At 36.4% G+C, this 12,240-nt stretch overlaps 1 protein-coding gene across 1 annotated transcript in view; it reads left to right on the top strand.

Moving 5' to 3' along the window:
• Positions 1-12,240, top strand: part of RABL3 (RAB, member of RAS oncogene family like 3) — a 38,313-nt gene that overhangs the window by 17,922 nt on the left and 8,151 nt on the right. The window contains exons 3-5 of the mRNA XM_069555193.1: positions 3,631-3,760; positions 8,205-8,319; positions 10,678-10,828. Coding sequence (XP_069411294.1) covers positions 3,631-3,760; positions 8,205-8,319; positions 10,678-10,828 — 396 coding nt within the window. The remainder of the gene's footprint in view (positions 1-3,630; positions 3,761-8,204; positions 8,320-10,677; positions 10,829-12,240) is intronic.

Below are 12,240 nucleotides of genomic sequence, written 5' to 3'. Positions count from 1 at the left end.
AATGTATATTGTGATGATATACTATATTCTTATACATTGTGAAAGGATTCCTCCCATCCTGTTAATTAGCACATCCATCACCTCACGTGTTTATTTGGTGAGAACATTTACATTCTACTCTTTTAGCATATTTTAGTTATACAGTAGAGTGTTCCCAACTACACTCACCACATTGTATATCCTCAGACCTTATTATTTTAAAGCTGAAAATTTGCACCTTTTTACCAAATTCTCCCTATTTCCCCCCACCTCTGCAACCCCTGGCAAACACTTTTCTGTTTTCTGTTTCTATGAGTTTAGCCTTTTATTCAGATTCCACATATAAGTGATAGCATGTAGTATTTTATTTTTTCTCTCAGTCTGGCTTATTTCACTTAGCATAATTCCCTCAAGATCCAACCATGTGGTTGCAAATAGCAGAATTTCCTTTTTTCTCATGGCTGAATAATGGAAGACTATTCCCTTCCCACAGTTTTATATCCTATCTTCTCGTTCATTCATCATCCATTAACAGACACTTGAATTGTTGTCGTGTCTTGGCTGTTGTGCAGTAGAATGTGGGAGTGCAGATAATCTCTTCAGCATCCTATTTTCATTTCCTTTGGCTATATATCCAGAAGTGGAATTGCTGGGTTATGGATGTGAGAGTTGGACTGTGAAGAAGGCTGAGCACCAAAGAATTGATGCTTTTGAACTGTGGTGTTGGAGAAGACTCTTGAGAGTCCCTTGGACTGCAGGGAGATCCAACCAGTCCATTCTGAAGGAGATCAGCCCTGGGATTTCTTTGGAAGGAATGATGCTAAAGCTGAAACTCCAGTACTTTGGCCGCCTCATGTGAAGAGTTGACTCATTGGAAAAGACTCTGATGTTGGGAGGGATTGGAGGCAGGAGGAGAAGGGGACGACAGGATGAGATGGCTGGATGGCATCACTGACTCGATGGACGTGAATCTGAGTGAACTCCTGGAGTTGGTGATGGACAGGGAGGCCTGGCGTGCTGCGATTCATGGGGTCGCAAAGAGTCGGACACGACTGAGCGACTAAACTGAACTGAACTGATGGTAGTTCTGTTTTTAACTTTTTGAGGAATGTTTATTCTGTTTCCATAGTGGCTGAACCAGTTTACATTGCCATCAACAGTGCACAAGGGTTCCCTTTTCTCCACATCCTCACCTACACTCGTTATCTCTTGTCTTTTTGGTAACAGCCGTATTAAGAGGTAGGAGGTGTTGTCTCAATCCTTTAATTTGGACTTCCCTTCTGATTAGTGATATTGAGCAACTTTTCAGGTATTTGTTGACCATTTGTCTTCTTTGAAAAACTCTGCCCATTTTTAAAATTGGGTTGTTGGTGTTTTTGCTATTGAATTGTATGATTTCTTTATATATTTTGGATATTAACCCTTTATCAGATATATGATTTGCAAATATTTTATCCCATTCCATAGGATGCTTTTTCACTTTGTTGCTTATTTCCTTTGCTGTATAGAAGCTCTTTTATTTGATGTAGTCCCACTTGTTTATTTTTTTTGCCTTTGTTGGCATGTATATTTCTAAAACAGACAAATTCTTGAAAGACTCCGATGTACACCCCTGAACCATCATGCTATAATCTGGTTCTTGTTTATATTCTAATAAATAAGGTTGCTGTATATCAGATTTCATTTCTGAGTAATAATATGGTACAAGCAATAAATGCTTATAAAGTCTAGACCATGAGAGAGAGATTTTATAGAGTTTACTCTGAGTAGAAGACATTGGAGAGTTTTGAATTGAAGGGGGATATGATCTAAGTTGCATTTTGAAATGATCACACTAGAATAAACGGAGAGTGGTGGGAAAGTGAGTCACTGAGGCTCCAGTGGGGAAAGCAGTTAGGAGATGATTACATTAATTCAGGCAAAGAGATGGTTAGAGGCTTTGAGGGTGTTAGTAGTAGAGATGGTGAGAAATGAATGGGTCTTGGGTATATTTTTAAGACAAAAGCAGCAGGATTTTCTGACAAATCAGATATGTAGTGTGACAGGAGTTAAGTTTTAAGTTAAGAATTCAATCTTAACTAGAAGGCTAGAATTGCCTCTTACTGAAGCAGAGAAAATGGGAGAAGAATGGGTGTGGGAGGCAGATTGAGATATTATTTTTAAGTATGTAAAATTTGAGGTGCCTTTTAGACATCCCAATTGTAGTCTGGTGATATGGACTGATAAGTCTGAGGTGGAATGGACTGATCCAGCATGGATGTAAATTGCAGACGGATTCTTTACCGTTTGAGCCACCAGGGAAGCTCATCAACATATTTATGACATTTTAAATCATAAGGTTAGATGATATTGTCAAAAAAGCAGATGTTGATAGAGACTCAAGAACTAAACCTTGGAACACTCTAACAATTAGAGGGTAGGCAAATGAGGACAACCCAAATGGAGACAGAAACAGATTAGACGGTGAGGTGGGAAGAAAAGCAGAACAGTATGATATCCTATAAGTTAAGTGAAAAAAGTACTGAAAGAGGAGTGACTAGTTTTATCAGATAGTAGAGTAAGATGAAAACTGTTCATTGATCGTTGGATTTAGCAATATGGAGACTATTAGTGACCTTGATAAGGAATATTTCAGTGGGGTGATTGGGACAAACGGTATGACAGGACTGGGTTCAAAAGAGAATGTAAAGAAAAGAACCAGAGACAGTTGAGAAGAGACAACTCTTTGGAGGGCTGTTGTTATAAAAAGGAATAGAGAAGTGGTATGGTAGCTAAGGGAAGACATGAGGTCAAGTTTTAAGATGGGAAAAATTATGGCATGTTTGATGATGGGAATTATCCAACAGAGAGGAAAATTTTAATGATGAAAAAGAGAATTGATAGAGCTACCTCTTCGATAAGAAAGAAGAAATGGGATTTCATGCTTAAGAAGGGGATTTGGCCTTAGGGACACAGACAGTTATCTATAAGAGCTGCAAGGAAAGCAGATTATATGGGTACAGATGCAGAGAGTAGATAGATAAGGGAAGAACAGGTTGTAGACATTCTTTTCTGATTGCTTCTGTCTTGGGAAGCAAGCTTATTAGCTGTGCTGGAGGATAGGAGAGAGTTATTGGAAATTTGAAAAAGACGAGTAAGTGTGAAATAGTTATCTAGGAGAGGAAAAGTAGAAATCAGCTGTGGAACTGACTAAAGGACAGCTTCAAAGGTAGACTGGAATTTAAAATGAATCCAGTTAGCTTGAATTTATATTTTTCTGAACATTATATCCAGTTGCAGACATGGAATACAGGAAAAGGTGGATATAATCAAGGTTGAAGTGTTTGGTGAATACTATGTTGTGGGGTGGGGAAGGAGTGACAAAAACGACAAATAGTGGAACTTTTGCTTTGTTAGGAAGGAAGTGAAGATTTGGAAGTGGAAGGGAGAACTTTGGAAGATGTTAGGAACAATGAACTGTAGGAACCTTTGGGGTCAGAAGTTATTATTAGAGTTGGAGTAGTAGGGAGAAGCTGAAAAGACGGGAGGTGGTAATCAAAGTCAGAGGGTAAGCTGCTGATATGGAAAGGTCCAGTGCTTTAAGCTGGAATGAGGAGGCTTACCAGTTTTCTTAGTGGCTATAATAATTATTCTGATGGATTGATTTGTTAGGTTCATGACTACAAAGAAGGAACTCCAGAAGAGAAGACCTACTATATAGAATTATGGGATGTTGGAGGCTCTGTGGGCAGTGCCAGCAGTGTGAAAAGCACAAGAGCAGTATTCTACAACTCTGTAAATGGTAAAGCTTTTTTTATTTTTACCATATTTTAGTGGTCTCAGATCATCTGATGTGGAATGCTAGACTCAGTTTAAGAAAGATATAGTATAGTCACAGCTCTTAAATCTGCATAACACATTCCAGTTTGTATTTTCTAGATTCTGACTATGTATTTCAGAACATTAGATATTTGCTTTGTCTAAGTGCCTCTGTTTACATTATTGTCATAAACTAAATGTTGAGACATAAAATTGTATTTTAGGTACTCGGCATAAAACATGGAACTTTCAAAACACTGTTCCCTGGGAGTGCTTGCTGTTGCTTTAGTCAACTAAGTGTATACCATTAGGAGTCTCATGGTCTAAGCCAGATGTCACAGAGATCCTGAGAATTCTTTCATCTGCTCCTTAGAGAGAGGCCTATGTAATTATAAAAGCTACCTAAGGATGTTTTCAGGGGTGCAGAAATTTCATCCAGTTATGTACGAATACCTGGAGCAGACTTCCAGACAGAAGTGTGTAATAAGACATGATTGCAGTTCATAGAGTGCCTACTCTGTGTCAAGGAACTAAACTATTGGCACCTGTGATTTACCCGTAGGTGTTTTTTTTTAATCTTTTTTAAATTCAATTTTTATCTCTTTTTATTTTACTGTGAAATATAATTTCAGCTTCTCTTTGATTGATATACCAACAGATTTAGCATCTTACCCTTCCTTTCTGATAGATGCTTATTTATTAATTGGGCTTCATTTATACTATACTTAGATCTTATTCAATAATAGGTAAGCATTGTAATTATTCAGTAACATCTTCATTACTTATATTCCTCTTTCAATGTGTTATCTCCCATATCATAAGGTTTTGTAGATACTACAAAAAGTAGAAAAGGCTCTTGTCACTGGATACATACTATAGAATACAGGATGAGTTGTGTTAGTTGTATCAGACCTGTGTCGAATTTAACTCAGAATTCTATCTGAAAGTGTCACAATCTAACTGAAGAAACAAAATATTCATAAATGAAACAAAATAGTTAAAGATAGCGACCCCATAGACTGCAGCCCACCAGGCTCCTCCTTCCATGGGATTTTCCAGGCAAGAGTACTGGAGTGGGTTGCCATTGCCTTCTCCAAGTTAAAGATGGTGACATTAATATATGATATCATAATACATGATAAAGTACATGATAATAGCATGTATTAATAGAATGTATATAAGTGAAAAAACAAATAAGACAGGTATAGTGTTAGGTGACTAGGAGAGAAAGAAATGAGGCCTGGTTTATTATATTGGTCAAATGACTTGTCAGCATTGGTATCAATCTGATTTGGCAAAGAGAAGTTTGGATAAATGACACTTTTGCTGTTTGATCTTTTTTAGAAAGAATTAGGATAAAAATTATAAATAAATAATAAAGTTAAGGACTGTTCAAATCCTAGAAACTTCATGGAATTTTGAGTTGTAAACTTAGTAAGTACTGAAGAAATGCATCTAAATCCATATTTATTTGGTTATCTTTTTTATACCTACTATCCATTAGTGATTTGTATCTTCCTTGAATATTATTGAAGTAATTTCATATACCCTGTGTTAGTTTTACAGGTAAGACTGAGATACATTCCTGCTTCTTAAAAAATAATCCCTGTTAAGAACAATCTTAATAGGGATTCACAGACACAGAAAACAAAATTATGATTACCAAAGAGAAAGGTAGGGAGGGATAAATTAGGAGTTTGGGATTAGCAGATACAAATACTATGTATAAAATAGATAATAAGGTCCTAGTGTATAGCACAGAAAACTATATTCAATATCTTGTAATGACCCCATAATGGAAAAGAATCTCATATATATATGTATATGTGTATAAATATATCTGAATCACTTTGCTGTACATTTGAAACTAACACAGTATTATAAATCAATGATACTTCATTTTTTTAAAAAAGAGAAAAATTGGTTTCTGAGTTCTTTGAGCCTACCTCTGGAACACTTCTCTTGTTAGAAGCATTCAAGGTTCTTTACTCAATCTACCATCCTTAGTTTTCTAAGAAACAGAGCATAAGGATCATTCCATTCAAATACACAGTCTGTTCTTAGCAATAACTTTCTTCCCTCAATATCCTACCTCTTCCCACTGTGACGATTGAGGCTGATAATCCCTAAAGGAGACCTGTAAAGTGTCTCTCGCTTTCAGTTTTAGCACATATTCTGATCAGCTGTTACCCTGACTTCTGTGGGCCTCACTGTGTCCCTTCTAGCTCATAGTCTACAAAGCATGGACTCTCAGCCCAAATGAAGGAAGGGACATAAGGGAAAGGGTGCTCAGTGCTCTTAAAAACTCAAAAGCCATAAATAGAGATCCTCAAAACATCTAGTAACTCATTTAGGGCTTTGTAATTTTTTCACTCTCCCAGCCACTCTCCCACTCATATGTTTGAATTTATACCTAGGAAATAAGGAGAGGAGAACATATCTGCCATTCCTTTGCCCTGAGGTGACTTTATTCTGCTTTCCTCCAGTTTTTACTGTCAGATTACTTGATTTTCAAATCCTGGCTGCCCCACTTACCAGCCTCTCTGAGCCTGTTTCCACATGTGTAAAATAAAGATAATAATTCTTATTTCATTGAACTGTTCTGAAAATCAAATTAGATGACACGCGGAAAGCACAATATGTAGTACATAAATACTGAATAAATATTAGCTATAATTTTAAATAGTAGCTCTTTATTCCTTTTTCAGTCTGCCCTTGTTGCCTTAATGTGTATTAGAGCCCCTCATTGAGGAAGGTAGAGTGAATGCAGTTGGACCAGGGGGCCAGTGTCAGATCTCTATTTGTTCCAGATGCCAGGAGAAACGCAGATTTAACTTAAGCGACCTGGAACTAGTCAGCTATAACTTGCGCAAGCACCTTAGTTGTACAGTGTCTGTAAAACCTAGAGGAGCCAAATAATTCTAACTCTCATGTCCTTCTCTTTTCATATTTACATATCTTACATCTTGAAGATGGGAGAATCATCAGTTTCACATTCTTTCTTCACAGTAGAATCTGGGTAATATAGGAAAGAGTTCAGTTCAGTTCAGTTCAGTCGCTCAGTCGTGTCGGACTCTTTGCGACCCCATGAATCGCAGCACGCCAGGCCTCCCTGTCCATCACCAACTCTCGGAGTTCACTCAGACTCATGTCCATCAAGTCAGTGATGCCATCCAGCCATCTCATCCTCTGTGGTCCCCTTCTCCTCCTGCCCCCAATCCTCCCAGCATCAGAGTCTTTTCCAGTGAGTCAACTCTTCGCATGAGGTGGCCAAAGTACTGGAGTTTCAGCTTTAGCATCATTCCTTCCAAAGAAATTCCAGGGCTGATCTCCTTCAGAATGGATTGGTTGGATCTCCTTGCAGTCCAAGGGACTCTCAAGAGTCTTCTCCAACACCACAGTTCAAAAGCATCAATTCTTTGGCGCTCAGCCTTCTTCACACTCCAACTCTCACATCCACACATGACCACAGGAAAAACCATAGCCTTGACTAGACAGACCTTAGTCGGCAAAGTAATGTCTCTGCTTTTGAAAGAGTTGGGGTTTGTTTAAAAACATATAGTCTCGACCACAAGATGATACTCTAAATTTCACTAGGCATTAAAACAGTTCCTCTATTGTATATATTGTATCATAATTACCTGCTTTGCCTTTCTGTCTAGGATCTTAGCTGATTCTATTTAATTGTACTTCTCAACTTCGTTATATTTTACAGTTTTTCTCAATCTCTAGAAAGTCCATCTATTTTCTACTATTCATACTTCTTAACTATCTTTTCCTATCTCCTTGTGGCATATTTCTTTTGCTGTGTTTTAACTAAATCTCTTATAGATTGAGCAAGCTTACATAGCTAGGCATTAATTCAGAGAACTAAATGATTAGACTTTTAAGTTTAGGTCCAGGTAACCTACAAGAAAACATCTTGTCAGCTAAAGAATAGGAATTTGTATCAAATTAAATCAATACCATTTAAATAAATTTTTATTATTAAATATTTTAATGACTGTAAAAGGTGTATGTATGATGTCTATGACAGATGCATAGTGTAGAAAAATAATCTTTTTGAATGAATATAATTTCCTATATACTTAAAGTAGTTTTGATTCTTTTTATTGATGAAATAGTTCTGTAATTAGGACCAGGCAGAGTAGGCACTCATTAAGTGTTTAATGAAGGAAGAAAAGACATTCTAAAAGCTTAATGAAATTTTTGTCAGCCCTTGTAGAATTTTTTTTTGGTTATAGAACTGACAAAGAAAAAAATTTAGTTAATTATTTGCAAGAATTTACAGAGGAAATTTTTAAATAATCATGTCTGAGTTTGTTAGTCATAGCAGAATGCATTCATTAAGGAATCTAATGCTTTGTCACTTGTGAAATGAAGAGGAAATGTTAAAATATTGACATTATTTTCTCTGATTATTTTAGGTATTATTTTAGTACATGACTTAACAAATAAGAAGTCATCCCAAAACTTGTACCGTTGGTCGTTGGAAGCTCTAAATAGGGATTTGGTGCCAACTGGAGTCTTGGTAACAAATGGGTAAGCCCAAATTACTTCACAATTGGTTTGAAATGCTATAGCAGTCATAAGAATGTACCTTCCAAAATAACCATTTTGGAAGATGTTTGATTTGCAAATATTTTCTCCCAGTCTGTAGTTTGTCTTTTCATTCTCTTAGCAGTATCTCTCACAAAACAATAGTTTTTCATTTTGATGAAATCTAGTTTCTCTGTTTTTTACCTTTATGTATTGTGTTTTGAGAATCACGTATTTGCCTAATCTGTGTTTCTTTTTAGGAGTTTTCTAGTTTTTGGTTTCCTTCTAGATCTGTAATTCACTTTGAATTAGTTATAATGTTGTGAGGGTTTAGTTGAGGATGACTTTTGTATCTGAGTGTCTCATTCCAAATTATTTGTTTTTCTGAATTCTTATCTTCTCCAAAATGGTAAATAAATACAATAGTCTGAAAGATGCAAGGTTTTTTGTTTTTGTCAAAGTGGTATTGTACGTGTAATACAAAAACCTGGTTATCTGTCTCTTTTGATGTTAAGGTGTTATCAGCCTTATCCATTCATGATAAAATTCCTAATTTGTTTTTTACCTAATGATTTAAAAAGAAAAAAAAGGATTTCATTACCAAGTTTCAAATTGGATATAAGATTTAATGAAAGAAAATGAGCGAAAAGGAAAGCTAAAAAAAGAAATGAGAAAACAGATTGTGTGTGTATATATTTATATATATATATATATTTCATGTAACATATATGTTATGTTACATATATACAATAAACATATGTATGTTAACTTGCAAGGGATTATGAAAGACTGCAAGTGACAGAAATATATCTGTCAAAGATGATGTTTGTTAAAATACATACAAAAATTTATATGTAAGCCAAAGTTAGAGTACGGGGTGGAAAAGTCCTAAAGGAGGACCCTTTCTAAAGCTTTATTCTCGGGACTTCCTTGTCAGTCTAGTAGCTAAGACACCACACTCCCAATGCAGGGAACCCAAGGTTCAATCCCTGGTCAGGGAACTAGATCCCTCATGCCTCAAATAAGAATTCGCACACTGCAACTAAGACTTGGTACAACCAAATAAATAAACATATACTGTTTTTTTTTAAGAACTTTATTCTCTAATAAAGCAATTTTCAGTTTTGGACCATGTCTCCTAAGTCAGCATTGATGTTGGTAAGAAGAAACAAAAGCCTTGAACTCAAACTGTTATTGGTTTTGATGCAGTAATCAGAATGATAATATTTTTATGAAATGGGAGGTAAAGCAGTTCAAATAATTGTGCTCCAAGGCTGAACAGTAATTGAGGGCCTGTAAGGTTATTGTGAAGGGCAAAAAGATTTGGTAATTTTGCACACACATACACACAAGATTTAGATTATTTAAAGAGAAAGAAAAGTAATACCAAAAGAAGGAAAAAGCTATGCTCACCTGGTTTGTATTGGTTGGGTTATGCAGTATTGATTTACTAACATACGGTGTTGCAACCAGATTTTGCTGACTGTTATAAACTGAGCTTATAATATGTCAGAAATCCAAATCTGTTTTATTTCTCATACGTGAGTAGAATTTATATTAACTGAATAATATTGGGCTCTATGTTCCTTTCAGTAATAGAGTGACCCAAGGCCACCAACCCCAAGTGATTCTTACTGCCTGTCCTATGACTCCATGGCGCTCATGTCAGGACAGACAACTATTTGTTGCTTAATTCTTTCCTTTTACTATTCATTTTACATTTAAGCTGTTTTCTGTTTCTTTCCCTTTCCATTTGTTGAATCCATCTTTCCCCAGGGTAGCATCAGCTATGGGTGATTTATTCTGGCCTCAGCATTCCTATTTCTTATTTTCCTGAAATGATCTATTTTTCTTTGCTGTTCACAGACAGAAATAAGTATGGTGGATGTAAAGCTTATATGTACTCCAGAAGGTACCCAGAAGCTTGGCATTCCCCTCTGCCAAAAGGCTTGACTGCGTGCTAGGTTTCTGGGTTTTCTATCCACTGAGGGTTGAATCCACTCTCTATATCTCCTCAGAAAAATTCCTTAGCTGTTAGCCTTAGAAGACAGAGTTTTAGAAGTCAGTCAACCTACTTTCATATACCTGGTGGGCTCTCACTTTATTCAAGTAGTCCGTAAAGACCCAGGGACAAATTTTGAGTAGTTGAATTAATAGTTGGAACTTGAAAGATGCTGAAGACTGATTGAAAAATGAACAGGCATGTGTAAGAAATTGGGAGAAAAGTAGATTTACAGGTGATGGGTGAGCAAGAGTTAGTGACATATATGTAAAATAGTATAAGCTAGTTACATTTAAATATTACACATCTGCATGAGAAAAGGTAAATTCTGTTCACCTCTTCATTATTATTTATCACAGGGATTATGACCGGGAACAGTTTGCTGATAACCAAATCCCACTGTTGGTAATAGGGACTAAACTGGATCAGATTCATGAAAACAAGCGTCATGAAGTTTTAACTAGGACTGCTTTCCTGGCTGAGGATTTCAATGCAGAAGAGATCAATTTGGTGTGTATTTTCACTAATGCATGCTTGTTTTATTATCAGGAAAAGGCAAAACCAAAGACTTCACAAATTACATACTCAGAGAAGAAGCTTTATATTTGAATCAGGCATTTGGGTTTTAATCCAAACAGTAGTGAAGACTGGAGCCATACAAATTATGAGATGGGCACAGCCTCCTTGTGTGCTGATCTGTTGCAATGTTCAGACTTTGTTCTAATGTAAGTCACAGGCTTTTTCTTGAAAAGATCTTTAAAAATCACACCAAAATCAAAATAACTAAGAAGACAAAGAGTGGTCACTGGTACTGTGCGTTGTTTATTCTTGCTTTAAAAAAGCCTCTTAGCTTCTTAAACTTGAGAGTTTACCTTAAAGGGAAACAGACATATAAATGAGAAAATTATAGACTGAAAACTAGGAGTGCTTCATAAGCATTAGTTTATATATATTTATATATATACACCATGAATTGAGTCCCTTCTTGAGATATTTAGCTCAATTAAAACTAGACTTTAAAAAGGCTAGGAAAGTTCTCATATAAGCCAGTTAGTGCTGCTGAGGGAATGATCCTGGCCAGCAGTTTCAGTCATGGTTTATATGTCACTGTTCACAAGTAAGATTTCTACAATATGTCGGTGTACTGGTATTTCAGCCGTGCTGGTGGTGGCTCACATTTATTAAGCACTTATTAGTGCCAGGCACACTATTTTAGTACTTTATGTACATTGTCTCACATGCATCATCGTCACATCAATCCTAGAAGATAGGTACTATAAATATCTCCATTTTAAAAATGAAGACTAGAAGCGGAGAGGAGTAACTAAACCAAGATTACACAGGTGGAACCAGGTGCTCTAACTCCAGAGCCTGTGCTCTACAACTAAACCTATTTTCCACTTAATTATCCTTCAACTAACGTTTAGAATCTTGGATCTGAAAGAGTTGTTAGAAATCATCTAGATCATCAAGTACCCAAACCTGACTGCATATTCATATTACCAACAGTATTTGAAAAAATTTTTGAATAAGTGCCCTACAACTGGAGCTTTTTATTCATAACGTGTGACAGAAGGACCTGGATTCTGTAATGTTAACAAATGACTCAGGTTATTCTGAGCCCTTCTTCTGTGATTCAACATCAGTGAACGCTGCTAGGTTCAACCCCACCTCTGCCCCCATAACTGAGTTAGCTTGTGCCTGACATTCCACGGTTTTGGGGGGTTTTTTTTTAACAATCAGCTTTGCAGTGGAGGTGCCTTTTTTCCTCAGCTGCCAGCATTATGTCCCAGGTAGTGAGGACTGGACCATCACAGTCCAGAGAATTCTGATTACATAGAATACATAATGTCCTTCTTGAAGAAGCGCTGAGGTTACTTTTTTTGAACATGGTTTCCAAAGGGAAATTTACCATTGAATAT

The sequence above is a fragment of the Ovis canadensis genome, chromosome 1 (genome assembly GCF_042477335.2).
Source record: "Ovis canadensis isolate MfBH-ARS-UI-01 breed Bighorn chromosome 1, ARS-UI_OviCan_v2, whole genome shotgun sequence".
Classification (NCBI taxonomy): domain Eukaryota; kingdom Metazoa; phylum Chordata; class Mammalia; order Artiodactyla; family Bovidae; genus Ovis; species Ovis canadensis.
This window is presented reverse-complemented; position numbering and strand designations above follow the sequence as displayed.